This window comes from Panicum virgatum, chromosome 7K (assembly GCF_016808335.1).
Source record: "Panicum virgatum strain AP13 chromosome 7K, P.virgatum_v5, whole genome shotgun sequence".
Lineage (NCBI taxonomy): Eukaryota > Viridiplantae > Streptophyta > Magnoliopsida > Poales > Poaceae > Panicum > Panicum virgatum.
The window spans coordinates 38,703,577-38,723,305 of NC_053142.1; the positions used below are offsets into that span (position 1 = coordinate 38,703,577).

The following is a 19,729-nucleotide window of genomic DNA, read 5'->3' on the forward strand; positions in this document are numbered from 1 at the left end:
GCCAACCCTCCTGTCACCGCATCGCCTGCGCCCACATCAACCTGCCGCAACTTGCAAGGAGGGTCTCGATTAGTTTACGCGGCCATTACCGCCACGCAACACTGCGTTTGGTTCGTCCTCGACGATCCCAGCCGTCCGTCGCGTCCGCGCCAAGCCATCCACGGACCGGGCGGTGTGGCTGGCATCTGCGTTGAGCTGGGAGGAGACGCACGCAAAGCTGGGAGCAGGAGCTAGCGGACGTGCCCAGGGTTGGAACGCCGTCTTCCAACCTTGCAAACCGGGGGCCACATGAAAGCGACCATCGGCTTCACTGGATCGTGCCGCCCGAGCAAACTTCGAAACGGGTTCACGTGGCGTATAAAAATGGCGTCGTGGACACTCCTCGATGCTAAAGGGTTTCACATCAGGGCACCGCCGCGCGCCGGCTGCTTTCAGCTCGATCTGGAAGGTTCCGGGATGAAGAGGCAGTGGGGCCACCCGTCGGTCGCGCTCCCGCTCCTCGTCGCGCTGTTCATGCTACTCATGTTCCGGTGCTCCCTGCGCCACGCCCAGGCTCCTGCAAGCCGCGACGGCGACGCGGGGGACTACGTCGTCGACGCCACGCTCGCGGAGCTGGCGGCCGCGGACCCGGCGGCGGCGGCGGTGCTGCGGGACGCCGAGGCACTGCTCGAGGGGAACCTGACGCGGGCGCCACCGGAGCACCGTGACGCCGCGGTGCGCCGCCTGCGCGGCTGGATCGCCGGGCAGCGGTTCTTCGACCCCGGCGTGATGGCGGAGCTCGTGGACCTCATCAAGCGGCCCATCGACCGGTACGCCGGGGCGGGGCGGGAGCGGGACGAGCAGGGCCGCCGGCCGTACGCGTCGTGCGCCGTGGTGGGCAACAGCGGCGTCCTGCTGGCGCGGGAGCACGGCGCGCTCATCGACGCCCACGACCTGGTGGTCCGGCTCAACAACGCGCCCGCGGGGGAGGAGGGCAGCTGGCTCGCGCGCCACGTGGGCGCCCGGACCGGCCTCGCGTTCCTCAACAGCAACGTGCTGAGCCGGTGCGCGGCGCGCGGCGGGCGCTGCCGGCACTGCCGCGCCTACGGCGACCGCGTGCCCATCCTCACCTACATGTGCAGCGCCGCGCACTTCGTGGAGCACGCGGTGTGCAGCGCCGCCCCGGCGGCCGGAGCGGAGGCGGCGGCGCCGGTGACCGTGACGGACCCGCGGCTGGACGCGCTGTGCGCGCGGCTGGTCAAGTACTACTCGCTGCGCCGGTTCGTGCGGGAGACGGGGCGGCCGGCGGCGGAGTGGGCCACGCGGCACGAGGAGGGCATGTTCCACTACTCGTCGGGGATGCAGGCGGTGGTGGCCGCCGCGGGGGTGTGCGGGCGGGTGTCCGTGTTCGGGTTCGGCAAGGACCCCGGCGCGCGGCACCACTACCACACGCTGCAGCGGGGCGAGCTGGACCTGCACGACTACGAGGCCGAGTACGAGTTCTACCGGGACCTCGAGGCCCGGCCGGAGGAGATACCCTTCCTCAGGGACTCCGGCTTCAGGCTGCCGCCGGTGGTGGTCTACCGATGACCATGATGATACAATGGGCGCGTCGGTGCCCCTGCTGAGTTGAAACCCACATCATACCTAACCCAACTCAAAACTAATATATGTACCCAACCCAATTCAATTTATTAATTTTTCAACTCTAACTAACCCGTCCCATTATAAATGGGTAACATATAAAAATGCATAGGTTCTACTACATACAGAAATTTAGTGGCTCTGCTCTTGACGTAGGACCCATATATACGTCTAGCGACACTGTTTTGCATAGAGTAGTAACTATCAATCATACTGAGTTATGTCCAATAAATTTTAGTCAATTTGGATAAAATTTTATAGTGTGAACGTGAGATTTTATTTCTAAAGTCCGGCTCTTGATGTGCGATTCACGTATAGTTGTAGCCACCCAGCTTTGCACAAAGTAGCTATTAGTCATACTGAATCATATCTAACAAATTCTAGTCATACTGAATCATTTCTAACAAATTTCAGACAATTTTGATAAAATTTTATAGTGTGAACACAATGTTTTATTTTGAGGATCCGGCTCTTGACGTGGGGTCCACGTGTAGTTCTAGTCACCCAGCTATATACAGAGTAGCTGCCAGTCATACTCAGTCATCTCCAACAAATTTTAGTTAATTTCAATAAAATTTTATAATGTGAACCTAATGTTTTATTTTTAGGGTCCAACTCTTAATGGACTCACGTAAAGTTCTAACCAGACTGTTTTACACATAGTAGGTGCAAGTCATACTAAATCATCTCCAACAAATTTCAGTCAATTTTGATACAATCTTATAGTGTGAACGCGTGGTTTTTAATTTCAGGGTCCGGCTCTCAATGTGGGACCCACATTTATATCCAATTATATTGCTTCGCACAGAGTATCCATTTCAACCCATTCCAACTCCGCACTTACATAGAACCTGCTCTATTAACTAATGCAACCCATCTAAACACACCCCACACATCAAAATCCACCCCATAAAATCCATCTCAACCCAACCCATTAGCAAGGCGAGTCGGTGGAATGTCCAACAACCGATTGTGAAGAAATTTAGTTTTGTACTTAGAGATGTTTTTGCTGCTAATTACTAGTCAAGCATAAGTGTTTAGGTAACATATACACTTTTTTTCATTGGAAGGATATATTTATGGACCTAAATTGGGACGATAGGTTTCTTACTATATGTATGTTTTCTTTTTGAATTATCCAAGTTTATAATTGCAGGAAGTAATTGTTATGAGGAAGTAATTGTTCATAACAGCGACCTATGTGTTTTAAGGTCTTAAATGCTATATATATGTTTTATACAAAATAAATTCATCTTCATTCCTTGTATCCTTATAAAAAGTTTCACAAATTTAAAGGTGATTCGAGGTCGCCACAAGCTTCGATGCATCCATCGGCAGTGGCGCCGATGCTCCCATCTCTAGGGACATCGATCCACCCTTCAGCAGGGATGTTGATCCACGCATCTGTGACTGGGCATATTCCTACCACAATGGATGAAGAGAGGGGCATGTGCCTGCCTATGAAGGACTGAGAGGTGAACACGCCTTTAGGCTGGACTGCTTCCGGTAGCTCAGAGGATAGCTGGTCCAACAGGGCAGCGACATGTTTTTTTCTACAGAACGACAGGTTATGCACTAGAGCTCTCTTGAGACGTCGAAATATGGTAGCCCTTAAATTTAGTTAACTAAATCTAATTGAGCAACCCTCTAATCTGTACTTACCAACACATGTCTCATATTTTAGATTTGTTAAAGGCAACAACAGTTCTCCTTACTACCACTCTATGGTGCACTACATAAAGGACTCAATTTCTATGGTGCAATACATGAAAGACTCAGACTATTTCATGAAGGAAATTCCTTTCATGTTCATATAAAGTATAATCCAAAGCTTGCCACTACCATTAGCAATTAGAAAAGGTGAGACCTCGCCTGGATTATGGGTTCCTTTCAAGTATTTTTAGCATTTATTTTTTGCTGACCTAAAATTTGTTTCCATATTCATTTAAACATTCTTCAATTCTAGTTTGTAGTAGAAATGAGAGCATTTCCAAGAGATTAACGAAAAATACTAGCAAAAGCAGGTGCCTCCATGTCCTCCTTCAACTCATCTTCTTCAATTTCTTGAGAAAACCCAGCTTCAACATCCCACTCTTCTTCGCTGATGTACGCTTCCTCCTTCTCTTGTGTGGTAGTGGCCATATTACCTTCAAAGCGCCTCACATTCCCTTCAAAGCGCCTCCTTGGCAATCGACATTCTCGAGCAAAATGACCTTGCTTACCGCAATTGTAGCATCCATCATTCTTTCTTCTTGGCTGTTGTTGCGGCTGGTCTTCTCGTCCATGGGCTCCCCCTGAAGAACCACTTCTTTCGTTTGGGTGATGCTTGCCACCATCTGACCATCTTGGTTTTGGCTCCCATTGACTCCGAGGTGGACCCTTCTTCTTATTTGTGAAGAGCGCCTCCTCCTGCTCCTTTATAGTAATGGTGCCCATCTTCTTGGCTAACTCCTCCAGATTAGCCAACAAATTTTCTAGCTCCACCAATGAAGGTTGAGTAGGCCAACCTCTTATTGCGGCTATAAACCCATGATATTCGGGTCTAAGGCCATTGATGATAATTCTCCTCATACGAGCCTCGTCAACCTTCTCATCTGGTGCAAGCTCAGATATCTCTCGACAAATAGATTTTACTTTTGTGAAATACTGACCAATAGTCAGAGTGTCTTGAGAGATACCTGATAACTCCTTCTCTAAGAGTTGGAGGCGTGCTTCATTCTTCTTGGAGAATAATTTTTCTAGAGTCTCCCAAGCTTCCTTCGGGGTCTCTGCATCCCATATGTGCTCTAGTAGATCCTCTTTAATGGTCGTTTTTAGCACAAACATAGCCTTTCCAGCCTTGATATGGTGGAGGCACAGTTTCGGTTCCTGCAACAACCTCCCATAGGTCCTGACCTTGTAGGTAGGACTCCATGCAGGTCTTCCAATAGCCATAGTTATGACTATTGAGCTTCTTGATCCCACTGCTTACGCCAACAAGATCTGCCATGATGAATGACGCCCAGCGTCAAGTAAGCTTCTTGGTCCCAGACCAATTAGCTTCACAGTACCTGATTGTGCTCCGGCAGAGTCTCCCCTTAGCGCCTTGATGTAGCACCAAACACAGTAAGCACCCTGTGCTCACTGAAGCCTCCTTTGGACGGTCTCGGACCGCACGGCTCTGATACCAATTGTTGGAAACGGGATGGCCCTAGACACCCACTTATGAGGACCTATACACAACACCAACTCACACTTGAGTCGGCTAGTCCTTTCTAGTTTCTAGTTACTTAGTGCACTTCTGGTGGCAGAGCCGGCCTTTTGCTTTCGGGTGGCAGAGCCAACCTTCAGATGAAGCTGGCTTCCGGGTGGCAGTGCCAACCTTCAGATGAAGCCTGACCTTGTGATCCTGGAAGGCAGAGCTAACCTTCAAATGGATCACAATATATGAACTAAGTAATTAGAAACTATATAGTCTAACCGGGAGACTGACACTTACAAGAACACACTTTATTACTTCACAAAACTTGTACATAAGGGCTCTTACACTTCACACTTTGAGGTGGCTATCCTATTACACACTCTATCTATGCACTCTTTTACCATACTCTTGGATGTGTGTGGGGTGGAGTGGTGTGGTATGGCATGGGGTGGCACCCCCTATATAGGCCACACATGGCCATTGGATGAGTGCCACTTGTCTACACTCTAGAACTTTCTCCATAAATATCTAAATCTAGAAAAATCCAAATATTGCCATGAGAGAAAATATCTAAGCTTCATGGTTTCTCATGGCCCATGTAGAAGTTTCTAGAAGCTTATGTTAGCATGGTGAAACTATGCCATGATATGTCTTGATTTTTGTAGAACCTTCTACAAGTTTGCATTGTATCTTTCAACACGGCCTCCTCCAATAACGGAATGGGAGACTCAGTGAGTAGGATGCTGCTTCGAGTCTCCATCGTTCTCAGTCAGCTTAGAGGGACAATGCGTGGCCGTACACGGAAGGCGGACCTGCTCGGCCTCAGCGCTGCGGCGGTGGTAGAACACAACTACGACTTCTGCACTCGTCGCTGCGCAGGGATGCTCTACTGTGTTGCTGGAGGAGGAGGAAGATGGCAGATTGAAATTTTGGATTGGAATTTAAAAAATTATAGGATTTTATATTAACTAGTCTATTAACCCGTGCTCTTGCACGGATTAAAATCTTAGATGTTATGCGTTACTAGTGCATCAACCCCGTACTTTGCACGGGCTAACTTCAATTCTATATTAAAAATTTATATAATACATAAGAAATTTATATAACTCTAGTTAATTGATATTTATTTTTTATAATATCACAGTGTTAATTTATATGTAAATTTAAAGGGTTGTTTTAAATTATATTTCACAATAACAAAATAGTTAATTTATAGGTACATAAGGGGATAACTTTGATTCACATTTATATATTTTAATTCATCTATCATAATATCATGGTGTGTAATTTATATTTAAATTTCGTGATTATTTCAATTCATATTTTATAATGGTATGGTGGGTAATTTATATATAAATCTAGGGGGTTATATTAATGATCTTTCATAATAGCATGATGGGTAATTTATAGAAAAATTGAGGTAGTATTTTAGTGATATTTGATAATGGCATGGTGGGTAATTTATATAAAAGTTTAGGGCATTATTTTATAATGGCATGGTGGGTAATTTATGTAAAAGTTTAGGGCGTTATTTTAATGATTTTTTATAATGGCATGGCGTGTAATTTATATAAAAATTTAGGAGGTTATTTTAATAGTCGTTCATAATGACATGTTGGGAAATTTTTAAAAATAGAGTAGATCCGATGGCTAGTATTATTTATACTACTTGATGGATGGTCAGATGCTTCCTTTTCTTAGAAATTTATAGGATTTCTCTTTTTTTCTAGCGTGCTTTAAAAGTAGCGCTATTTTTAGAACCTCTAATTAGTAGTAATAGTAAGATAATACAACATATATATATATATATATATATATATATATATCTATTTTTATGAGGGGCGGCTCCCTCTGGACCCACGTCTGCTAGCCGGGTAGCGAAATCCCCGTTAGGGCGGGCCTTCGGGCCTTGCATTCGGCTTTTCTTCATTGTCATATCTTAGACCTAAACATCTAAGAATGTGCATCTAAACAAGTTCATTAGTCCAAGTGTTGATTGTCAATCAATCACCAAAACACAACTATATGGAAATATGGCATATGTGGCCATTTTCCTTACAACAGTCTGTGTTAGAAAAAAATAAATTATTCATGTATCTAAATGATCTCAAATGAGAAAACTCAAAACTACAAAGTTGTAGATCTCATCGAGAGCTATAATTTTTATATAAAGAGAATCTCAATCCGACATCATATAAAAAAGATATAATTTTACAAAGACAAAAAGTCTGCGGCGCCACCGCAGCACAGTGCTGCGGCGCCATGAACAGTTGCGCCGCAATAGTTTGACCTCAAAAATGACGTGACAGACCAGTATAGAACACCCAAATGAGTTGCTATGTGGTTTACCTTGCGATGTGGCGCCGCAATGTCTTACTGCGGAAAAAATTAATCACGCTGTGCAAATAGTTCGGCGATGGATCATTTTTACAATTTATTTAACCGGGGGTTAAAATAAAAAAGTGCACAGTGCTGCGGCGCCATGAACAGTTGCGCCGCAATAGTTTGACCTCAAAAATGACGTGACAGACCAGTATAGAACACCCAAATGAGTTGCTATGTGGTTTACCTTGCGACGTGGCGCCGCAATGTCTTACTGCGGAAAAAATTAATCACGCTGTGCAAATAGTTCGGCGATGGATCATTTTTACAATTTATTTAACCGGGGGTTAAAATAAAAAAAAGTGCTCTCGCTATTTGTCCTTACCACCCTGCAGCAACCCGCTCTCCCGCTACCGCTCATCGTCACAAAAAGCAGGCGCCTCGCCGCTGCAGACCGCAGCCACCCAACTTCACGTGTCGTTGAGGCTGGTTGCCGCTCGACACTGCTCACGGATGCCGTTGCCCTCCATTGCACGCCAAACCTCTACACCAGCTTCAGCAGAGAGGAGAACGAGCTCCACCTCGGTTGGTAGCGCCTGCCAGTGGGCACGCTGCCCACCAGCGTTCGAACCCCGGGTTCGACGATGGTGTTCTCACCGGGAACAGTGTTGCACAATAATTTCTACACGTGGAGCCATAAAAAGACTGTGACGCGCTCGTCGCCTACGGAGCCTTGGAGGTTTCGGTACGCAGTCTTCGTATCTGTGTGTAGTTGTAGGTCTGGTTGTACACATGTGGTGTGTGTGGTATGTGCGTGTGTTGGGTGGTGCGTGCGTGAGTGTATGAATAGATGCTACAGCTGTACCCAGATGAGAGACGTCAAAAAAAAACTTCAGCAGATAGAGAAGTACAAGAAAGAGGCAATAATGGCTACTTGATGATTACTTCCTCCGTCCTAAAAAAAGTCATTTTAAAACCACACATAAATTTTCAATTGATCGTCTTATTTAAAAAAGTTTTATAAATAATATTAATTTTTTATAATTATATTTCTAATCACAAGTATTTTAAATATAACTTAATTTTTAAACTTTGTATAAATTTTTAAATGAAATGAGCATTCAAATTTTTGCTCGTGGTTTTAAAATGACTAGTATTTTAAGACTAAGGGAATAGTTGTAAGAAGTCTGGCTATACGAGGCAAGAGAGAATTGATGTGAGTGAAGGGAGAAAGGGGCAGATAAATAAAGCCATAGGAAGGGAGTGGGTGGTGCCTGGGCCCGCCATGACCAGCTGCCTGTCTTTCAATTTGTTTGGCGGGCTGCAGTTTCGTCATCTAAAATTTCATACGAGTTCTACTAGCAGCAGTCCACACAATGCACTGCTTCTAGAAAATTAATCTGTAGCAGCGGTATGTAGGGTGCCGCGCATCTAAAAGTATATGTATTTTCACAAGTGGTCGGTAATGTACACCGTCTTTAGAAATAAATATTTACATAGATGATATGTGTTACGGACTGTTTCTAAAAATAGCACGAGCGGTTCGTAACCCACATCGTTTCTGTAAATCGATTTGTAGAGCCGGTTGTTTTTGTGGGACCTAGACTCCACACTCTAAAAATGGTGGCATTTTTCAACCGCTTCTAATATAAAATAGGGAACGCTGCTACAAATCAAATCTACAGTAGAAGCCGTTTTTAGGAGATGCACACACTTGACATGGCAGACACTAGGAAGCTAAGTTGAAGTCACGGAGAGTTCTATACTTCTATATATGTGTGCTATATATAAATTAGGCATCTCATAGCTCAAAGGCGGGCACAGAAAGCTCACGCATAAATGAGGTGCACTTCCTAAGTGATCATGCCATTGAGTTATGGACCTGCTACCTGTACTAGCTAGTTCTATACTTCTATTTATGTGTGTTGTAAATATATTAAGGCCGTGTTTAGTCGCAGTCCGTAAAATTTTTGAAAAGATATTTTTTTATATTTGAAGTACTAAACATAGACTAATCATAAAAATAATTACAGAACTCGCCTGTAAATCGCGAGACGAATCTAACGAGTCTAATTAATCCGTCATTAGAGATCATTTACTATAGCATTACTGTAGCAATTTAGCATCTAATTACAGCCTAATTAGGTTCATTAGATTCGTCTCGCCATTTACATACAGCAGTCGCAATGCATTTTTTATTTCGTCTAAATTTAAGTCTCCATACAGATGCCGGAAAAAAAATTTGAAATTTGAAATTTTGTAACTGAACACGGCCTAAGGGCCTGTTTGGCTCCAGGACTTTTTCCAAAAGTCCCTATCACATCAAAAGGAATATTACTATTTTATATTATTAAATAAAATCTGTTTATAAATATTTTTTGACAGCTGAGTGCTTTTTCGCGAGACGAATCTAATGAGCCTAATTAATCGATGATTGGCTACAGTGATGCTACAGTAACCATTCGCTAATCATAGATTAAGATACATCATTAGATTCGTCTCGCAGTTTAGCCCCAGGGTTCTGCAGTTAGTTTTATAATTAATATTTATTTAATACTTCTAAATACTAAAAAGTCCCTAGGACTTTTTTGAAGTCCCTCAATCTAAACACCCCCTAAGTATCTCTGGTTCCAATGACTTCCTCATCTCTCTTCCTCAAAATACTATTTCAAGTACTCTCCTCTCTATCTACAGTGCAGCATTTATATCAAACAGTGTCAACCAATGTTTTGAGGCACCCTAAAGTGAAACCAGCCTTGGCACACGGAAAGCTCATGCATAAATGAGGTGCATGTCACCGACATGATTGAAGCCGCTTTTAGGAGATGCAGACACTTGGCATGGCAGGCACTAGGAAGCTAAGTTGAAGCCACGGAGAAATCATTTTATATTTCAAGGAAAAAAATGGCAACGTATACTAGTGATATATGAATCCAAGAACTACATGGAGCATCTCAACTTCTTTTGTGCTGCATGGGCTCAAGGTTCCCCTCAACTTCTTTTGTGCTATATGGAGTATCGAGATATTAATCTCAACTACATAAATTCGAAGATTATTACATCAAATTAATACAACATTTCTAGAATTCGGGTGACAAGCACTAGTACAAAACACACACAACAGAGGCGGTGCATGAGGCCTCTCTAAGAGCGGTTCTCTGAAGCGCTTAAATTAACATTTTTAGGAGTGGTTGCATGACCGCCCCTGGAAATGCCTCCATAGCAGCAGCGCAAAACATGAACCGCTTCTATAAAGGCCTTAGCAGGAGCAGCTCATGTTACGAACCGCTCCTGCTAAGGAGCTCACAGGAGCATGGATGTTTTGAATCGCTCCCCATAAGGGCCTGTCTGTAAACCCGGTTTTGAGCCCAAAACCAGTGTAAAATACTGTCCCGCAAATTTTTACAGGCTAGTTCCAAAAATATTGTTTTGATGACATGTGAGCCCAATTATTTTACACCTGGATTGGGCTAAAACCGGCGGAAAAAATGTACAAAACATCCAAACAGGGCCTAATCCATATAAAATCAGCGGATCGAGAGGAAAAAGTAACAAGGCCAAATCCACCGACGGGAAAGAAACCATAAATCGCATTGGAGGGAAATCAAGGATGGAAGATGGCTTACTGGCAGAGTTGAAGGGCTGTCATCCGCACTCCGCTTGAGGCTGCAACACGGCCGCCGCCAGGCCCAGGGACGAGCACCTTGCCACCGCAGCATTAGATAGCAATGGTGTGTCGGCGGCTGCATCGAGCCCTAGGGGCAGGATGATTGGTTCAGCCTGCGGTCTTGACCCACAGTTTTAGATCATTGTCAAACCGAAACATGGACACCAAACCAATCCATTCAAGCACTTCAACCAAACCGAACCAGCCCACTCACTATCTCAGCCCATTTCTCACCAAACTAAATATGCCCGAAAGGAAAACCAAACTGTAAAATCTGGTTTCGAACCAAACCGTTACCAGGTTTAACTGTAGCCCAGATCAGCTAAACCTTCTGGTTTATTGCTGCTGCCTCTGCCTATGATTTCGTCTTCTCTATCGAATCACAGGCCGCAGCGATAAGTGGTGGTGATGGGGTGGGTTGTTGTTGTTGGATATATATAAGGTATGCTCGGAATGCTGCATTAAAACATGTGAATTTCCTGTGGGTCTGCAGCATTGCTGGATTAACAGGAGAGAACTACTGCAGTACCTAAGTGTGTTTCATAACAAATTCCATGAACTACTGCTTCACATGGCCAATTAAATTTCTTTTTTAGCAAGCAGAGAACAATCATTTAGGGATCATTTTCATAAAGGTTTCAACTTTGAAGGGTCACAATCAGCCATTCATAGAAAGCAAGATACAAGGAAGATTCCAGTGGCTACTTTGCATCATAACACTAAATCACTAAGAACTACATCCAAGTATTTAAGTATATCAGGGCAATGCCATCACCTCTCTTTCTATACTGAAACTGAAATATTAAGAATCTGGATATAATAGTTTACTGTTTGGAAACCTACTGCTGTGAACAAATAGCCATACCATGTCTAATTCAATTCCTGAAAACCATATCAAGTACGAGTTTGCTGTTTTGTTGAAATTAAGGAGAATTCATCTGGATATAAGTAAACCAAATACACAATTGACATATATAAGTTTACTATGTATTGACACACACACACACACACACACACACACACACACACACACACACACACACACACACACACACACACACACACACACACACACACACACACACATCAAACTTATGTATTGACATATCAACTCGCCTTATATAGGCTGACGAGCTAGGGTTACACGTCGGTTTCCATATGTATCCTAACCGAGTTGGTTTACAACAGATGTTTGTAGATCAACTAGAGAATCTCCGACTCCTATCGGACTAGGCTTGCCAGCTTACTTTCCCATCACTCCCGGTTGAGAACCCCTTTAAGTCCCAGATTTCCAACCGGGACTATGTCTTTTAGTCCCGGTTGTAGCAACCGGTACTGATGGTTCGTAAAAAGAGTGAAAAAGTATGTGGGTTCAAACTCAAGACCAATAGCATCACACAAGATACATCCAACCAATATAACTCACTACCACATCTGACTACATAGGGGATGCTTTTTTTTTATTGTAGGTGCTTGGAAGCCTTTAGTCCCGATTGCCGGTTGGTAAGGCTTTAGTCTGGGTTTATGTTAACAACCGGAACTAAAAGGTACCCTTTAGTCCCGGTTGATAACAACAACCGAGACTACATCCTACATAAACTTTAGTCCGTGTTGGTATTAAAACTCACTACCACATCTGACTACATGGGGGATGCTTTTCTTTTATTGTAGGTGTTTGGAAGACTTTAGTCTCGGTTGGTGAGGCTTTAGTCCGGGTTTGTGCTACCAACCGGGACTAAAAGGTACCCTTTAGTTCCGGTTGGTAACAACCGAGACTACATCTTACATAGACTTTAGTCCGTGTTGGTATTATCAACCGGGACTAAAAGGTACCCTTTAGTCCCGGTTGGTAACACCAACCCAGACTGAAAGCTCTTTTGGGGGAACAACATTTCAAAGCGGGACTGATTTTCTATTAGTACTGGTTCTATTTCACGCCGAGACGGATCCAAAGAACGGATAGTTTTTTTTTTCCAAGGAGTGGGGGTATTAATCCCCCACACATTATCCCTGCTGCTTGCAAGGGCCGGACACCGCAACCATTCAAAGTCATTGGTCGTAGTCATCTTTTTCGTTGGCCTTAAACTAATAAACTTCAATCTATCATGTCACTGTAACTTTCGACCTCTTTATATATGAACTTTATTATTACCATATCAAAGTTTTTCACAAATGTTGTGCCAGAGCGTGTAAAGTTGATTGAGGTGCATGTGTAGTTTGTGATATTTAGATCCTGTTTAGATCTTTACATGTAAACGCAAAAAAGTCGTAAACGCATTAAAGTGAAACGAAATCTTGCTAATTTGAAGTACTAAATGAAGTCTATTTACAAAATTTTTTGCATGGTTGGGCTGTAAATCGCGAGACGAATCTAATGAGCCTACTTAATCCACGATTTGCAACAGTGATGCTACAGTAACCATCCGCTAATTATTGATTAAACATGGATTAATTAGCATCATTAGATTCGTCTCGTGATTTACAACCCATCTATGTAAAAAGTTTTGCAAATAGATTTCATTTAGTACTTCAAATGACCTCTTTACATCTTTACACAATTTTGCAGAATGAACTAAACACCGCCTTAGATAAACACTACTACGTCGGACCCATCTTACTGCAAAAGCCATCATTGCGCTTTATTTATACCTTCCTTGGATGTGAAAGTTGGTCGATTCGTTGCTTGCAACGATCCTTTGCTTAGCCTGCCAGCTAGGTACATTCTGTTCGCAAACATATATATAGAGAGACACTCCATCTACCACTACACACAGATATACACATTGAAACCCACACTTCTCTGGGATCGAAATCGATGTCGGGTGTGGTTGTCCCTAAGCAAGCGGTTGATGGAATCCGGGATGGGCGAGCTGATGCTGTGGTGCTCATCGAGCCTGTTGACGGAGCGAAGAATGAACAAGGACCTGAACCATGGCAACGGCTCAGCACAGGTAGGGTTCACAACCCCCACTGGCCCAATTTCGAATTAAACTGTGAAAAAAAATATTTATGACTCGTGTGCATAGCATGTGTCGTGTCGTGTGCTTCCACATCCGAATTTTTAACCTAGCTAGATAATTGTAAAGAGATGGGGCGGCTAACATTTCCCTTGTGCACTACATAGACATATACATACATACATACATATTATTCCACAATGAATTATTCATAAATATTTTTTTTCATTATATTTTCATTCAATAGATCTCTACAGATTTGTTAGAAAATAGTATATTTCTTAATATGTTTTCTTTTACTCAAGTACTCAATACATATCTATAGTTACAGCCACATTCGACATAGACCATGACCTTATTCTAATATCTGATCCGAGTTAGTGAAACTTTGGTTATAATGCAAAAAATGTTGAGTTGATATATTATATTCTAGTAAAAATTAGATTTCTGCCATGGCTGATACACACTCTTTTTCCTAACTATTCTTTAAATGCATTGTCTTTATTTTTCAAGATCCAATTTGTGCTTGCTTGCAGCTGGCAGCTCGTCTATCCCACCGTTTATATTTCAAATCCCACTCTATATACAGTGCGCAAACAGTGTTTTGCACATCCATATACACCCCTTGGTGACATCGGGTGGTATATGAGTTGTTTTGTGGTGACACAACTTCTTCTATACATATCAACCACATGTTGCATTATGCGCCAGTAGTGTGCTACTTATTTTACTATTATTAATTGAAGGCTTCTTTTGAAGACTCTATGTTAACCTTTACGAGATGCGCTAAGAAAAAATATAAAACATAAAAATTCTCACAATAATTAGAAACATCAGACCAGCCGTACAATATCCTCGAACAACAATAGCCATCAGATCTGTTATGTTTTTGCGAAAATTACACACGAAACCATTATTAAATATGATTTAAAATAACCCTAATAAAAACCATAGATCTATTATGTTTTTGCAAAAATTACCCACAATGTCATTATTAAAGATGATTTAAAATAACGTCCTAAAATTATATTTAAATTACCCACTATACCATCATTACGCACCTTCAGGGTCGGAACTGCCTGTGAGAAACATTCACTCACCGACGGCAGCACGGCGGCGCCTCAGTCCAACGTGTTACTCGGCCACCCACGCCTTGAGCTTCAGCTGTAAAAGGAACAGCAGTTGCACAAAGGACAGAAAGGCTGCCATTCTTTTGCCACCGCCACACACACATTACCCGTCGTCGTCCAAATCATATCTTAATTTTACTGCTACTAATCTTACTGAGGTTTGTTTTAGAGCCTCTATATTAATCCTCGCTAGAACGTGTTAGAAAAAAAGTAAATCATAGAAATTCTCACAATAATCAGAAACATCCAACCGCCGTCTGTACAATATCCCTAAACAATAATAGCCACCGGATCTATTATGTTTTTAAAAAAATTACCCGCTATACCATTGTTAAAGATGGTTTGCAATAACCCCTAAAGTTGCATTTAAGTTACCCACTATCATTATTAAAAATGATTTAAACTAACCTCTAAAATTGTAATTAAATTACGCACATGGAGAATAATTGTTAGCCTATGTCGACATGTCCATGACATCGAGCCTCACATTCATTTTTCAGCCACTCTAGAATTAGCTGCACATGTGAAATCACTATATGGCTTATTTAGGTATAGATTAATTTTGACGACATTGTATGGATAAGGTATGGTCAAAAATCACTTCACAGCTTAATTAGGCTAGGATTTTTTGGCATGTGAGCAAGTTTGCTAAACATATAAATAAAAAAAGAGAAAAAGAAAAGAAATTTTTGCATGATGATGAATATATGCTGCCATGGGCACACTTTGAACGCACGAGAAGAATCAACTTTAGCAGGAGTAAGATAATTTCTCACACTATAAACAGATCCTCTATTTGTGTTCTTAAATATATAAAATAATATATATACGAGCACATGTCCACAAACTCAATCCGATGGACCAGGCTAAGTTTACTACATGAGCTTTTTGTGTTGGTAAACGTGTATTAGTGGTGGGACTGACATAACAAAAGAAATAGAGGCTGTTGCCGGCAGCGAAGAAAGAGGGTGTTGGAGCTGGGTACCGCGAGAGGAGTTGTCCGTCCCCATAGGATCCAACAAGCTGGAAAAATGGAGTGCGGCTTGCATCTACCAGGTCCCAACTCGCATCAGGGATCACAGCAGAGGCAGCTACACGCCGCAGCTGGTATCCTTGGGTCCTTTCCACCACGGCGAGGATCATCTCCTGCCCATGGAGGAGCACAAGCGGCGGGTGCTGCTGCACTGCCTCCGCCGGCGCGGAGCGAAGCCGCTGGCGGATTTCATCGAGGCCATGAACGGAGCGGCGGATGAGCTGGAATCCATGTACTGCGACCTGCCCGTGGAATGGTCCGGCGAGCAGAACCGCGGGCGGTTCGTGGAGACGATGATCATTGATGGGTACTTCATGCTGGAGGTCATCAGGATGGCAACTGGTGGGTTAGAGCTCTGTGACTATGACGCCAACGACCCCATCTTCGGCGTGCACGCCCATGTGAACACGATTCCCTACGTCCGGCGGGACATGCTCCTGATCGAGAACCAGCTGCCACTGCTCGCTCTGGAGAAGATCGTCGCCGTTGAGGGCAGCAAAAAACTAGAAGCGGTACGTCATCAATCAGTGTATTATTATATATTATGCAAGCATTTCTTTTGTTGCTATGGTGAGCCAAATTGGCTTATCACCTTCATGCATGCATTTTTCCAGGTTAAAGGCGGAGGTCTTGCAATCAACGCGATGGTGCTAAAGTTCCTCTCCCCAAGCACCCAGTGCCCTGAGAACCTAGAAGGACGGCTACGGCTACACCCCCTGGACGTTTTCCGCTATAGCCGCATCCAAATCCAAGGCGGCGAGGAACCATTTTCCACTACCGGCCTGCCCAACGTCGAGGACACGCCGATGTTGACGCCGACCGGCGACATCTCGGCAATGGCTCTACACGATGCAGGTGTCCAGCTGAGGATGGTGAGCTCCAAGAGCGTCAGGAGCGTCAGGTGCGCCGGCCGCGTCCTAAGCCTACCGATACTGTCGGTGAACGAACTAACCGAGCCCATCTTCCTGAACCTGATCGCGTTCGAGCGTCTGCACGTCCGGCTCACGTCCTTCCCGGTCACCGGCTACGTCTTCTTCATGTCGAACGTGGTAAAGTCCGTGGAGGACGTGAGCCTGCTGGAGTCCAAGAGTATCATCAGGAACGCGCTGGGAAACAGCCAGAAGGTGGTGCAACTGTTTGAGAGCCTCAACGCTGACCTGCATGTGTATCCCAAGGACAGCCCGTTGCTGGAGGTGCACCAGCGGATGGAGACCCATTGCCAGGCGGCATGGAGCATGTGGCGGGCGTACGTTGCCCGAAAGTACTTCAGGAGCCCATGGGCGCCAATCTCCCTCGCGGGCAGTACCTTCTTCCTACTGATGACGGTCGCGCGCAACATCTACGGATTGACGCAGCGCAGGATGATGGACGAGGGCTGACTACTACTGACCCGACCAGTATAAGTGCCCATCTAAGTTTTTTCCTCCGTTCACAAAACTTTGATCACTCGTCTTATTCAAAAATGTTCACAATTTATCAATTATTTTAGTTTTTTGCATGCGGATAAAGAGAGACTTGTATTGGCGGTTAATCAGAGACAATATTACAATCCGTGGTTAGGAGCTCTATGACACGCAGGTGCCTGTCCCAACCAGACTGTAGTTTTTGTGTTCTGTCTAGCCAACTGAGCTAATTCATGTGCTATTCGATTATACTCTCTCTTTACCTAACTCGCGGAGTTCAGCAATCAGAAAGCAGAGCTCCGATTTGTCCTCCCCTTTCGCTTGCATAATGCTCGCCAACATTGCACAGTCTGTCTCCAGGACCACCGAGTCATGGCTCTGTTGAGCACGTATTTGGGCAGGCCTGTATTGACCAGTGCCACCAGATAGTCCGGTGGCATGTACCGGACTATCCGGCGGGTTGTATCGGACTATCCAGTTTAGTTGAATCCGAGATAAAACTCCAGATTTGTGTGGGGTCTCGTGGGATTCGACTTGTACAAGAGTTAAGACCACCCTACCCTATAAATATAAAGGGGCCAGGCCGATTGACGCATTCACAATCGAACCAATCTACTATTGTAATGCAATTCTATTCCTAAACCCTAATTCTCTCCTCCAAACCCTAACTTCGCCTCTCTTCGACTCTACGCCGACTTGAGGAGCTCTAGGTGGCCTGCCGACGCTAGAGCAACCCCTAGCATCGATCCTCCCCGACGGGGTCCCTCCCGGGAGGTTTGATCTAGGTTCTGCCGTTTTGGTGATTGGCGCTAAAACATGTCAACACACTTTTTGGCGACTCCGCTGGGGAAAAGATCTGATCCGAAGCCGACAACCATGGTCGAACTTGCGGATGCATCTAACGTCACCCAAGGCAACATCATAAGGCTGGCTTTTAAGAATTTGCCGGCCGAAGAACAAGAGAACTTCAAAAGCATGATGGCGCAAGCACAAGAAGACTTGAAGAGGAAGTTCCTTGAAGGGTTCACGATGGATCGGCACCTGAAGGTAATCATGGAGAAGGAGGTCACCCTCGACACCTTGCTACCACCGACATCCCCATCGACAACCAATGTAAGTAACCCGGAAACCGCTACTTATTTCCAATCTATTAAGGGTTATGTGGATCAGGGGCATAGTCAATTAGCCAATCAGTTAGAGGCATTGAAAACTTCTATAGATGGATTGGTTAGGGCTCAAGGAAAATCCACCATCTCTACGTTCGCGTCTCATGAGCATAGCGTAGAATCGGTTGCACCTAGCCCATCGGCGCCGAGCGGGTCTCAACAGATCCAGCCAATGTACGACATGCCTTTAAATTCTTATCCGGGACAACCAACGCCGCCTCCCTCGCTGTTAGGCAGGCCGGCTCCAGCGCCGGACAGTCCGGTGTTTACACCGGACAGTCCGGCATTGTACCGGACATTCCGGTGCCAGCCACCGGACTATCCGGTGTGCCCAGTGCATGGGCTATGATGGCTCTCTCCCGAACAACGACTTTCGCTCCTTCGGTGGATCCCAACCGAAGAACTGTTTTAAATACGGCAGGGGTAGAATACTTCACACCGCCGCAAGAATTGGAAGGCTTTGTTCCGCCATACACCACAGTTGCATATGGCACAGGATCGGTTCCTCCAACCGGTTCAGGCATACCAAAAGCCCCCATATCAGATTCTAATTTTAAGCAAGTTTGGTCTACACAAAACCCTCAAGGTCAGAAAACCGGTGAACCAACATCGGTTATTAAAGACCAAATTTGGCGGGACTTGACGGACGCCTTTAAAAGGAAGCTAGGAGTTGACATGTCAAGTTGCAGTAATTCATATCAGAAACCTTACGATTTCAGATTCGATGCACATATGTTTCCTCTAGGGTTTAAGGTGCCAGATTTTGTGAAATTTTCCGGCAACGATAACAAAAGCACTAGAGAGCATATTAGCCAATTTCTAGCTCAATTGGGGGATCTAGCCTGAAAGGATCAAGATGTCCAAGAGGGGGGGTGAATTGGACTTCTAATTTTGAAACTTGAAAATTAAAACCTACCGAACAAGTCCCAATTCACCCTAGTGTCTAAAAGTGTGTGAACCTAGAACTACACGCTAAAAAGGATTGCAACCTATAGCCAAGCATGCAATTCTAGGAAGTAAATGCGGAAAGTAAATGCGTGAAAGTAATGCGGAATGTAAAGGGGATAGAGATGACAAGACGATATTTTCCTGAGGTATCGAGGAGTCGTGACTCCCCCCTAATCCTCGTTTGGCACCCCTCGCAAGGCCTTGCTCACGCGTAGTCCTCGCAAGGCTACGGCCTCCCCCTCTCAAGGGTGGAGGATGGCAAGGTGACCTTCGCAAAGGTCAAGCCACCCCTTGATCCT

At 44.6% G+C, this 19,729-nt stretch overlaps 2 protein-coding genes across 3 annotated transcripts; both read left to right on the forward strand.

Annotated features, from left to right (window-relative positions):
* The first annotated feature begins 330 nt into the window (after positions 1-330).
* LOC120642458 (sialyltransferase-like protein 3) lies at positions 331-1,691 on the forward strand. The gene has a single exon (XM_039918989.1). The coding sequence runs from the start codon at positions 364-366 to the stop codon at positions 1,567-1,569; it is 1,206 nt and encodes a 401-aa protein (XP_039774923.1). The 5' UTR covers positions 331-363; the 3' UTR covers positions 1,570-1,691.
* An 11,878-nt stretch (positions 1,692-13,569) lies between these two features.
* On the forward strand, positions 13,570-17,565 carry LOC120642433 (UPF0481 protein At3g47200-like). 2 transcript variants are annotated; one of them, XM_039918949.1, is made up of 3 exons: positions 13,570-13,744; positions 15,821-16,425; positions 16,528-17,565. In XM_039918949.1, exons 1-3 carry the CDS (start codon positions 13,609-13,611, stop codon positions 17,290-17,292), a joined length of 1,506 nt encoding a protein of 501 aa, XP_039774883.1. In that variant the 5' UTR covers positions 13,570-13,608; the 3' UTR covers positions 17,293-17,565. The 2 variants fall into 2 exon arrangements, with proteins under 2 accessions (XP_039774883.1, XP_039774882.1); XM_039918948.1 differs by having other exon boundaries at positions 13,571-13,744; positions 15,815-16,425.
* Positions 17,566-19,729: the final 2,164 nt, after the last annotated feature.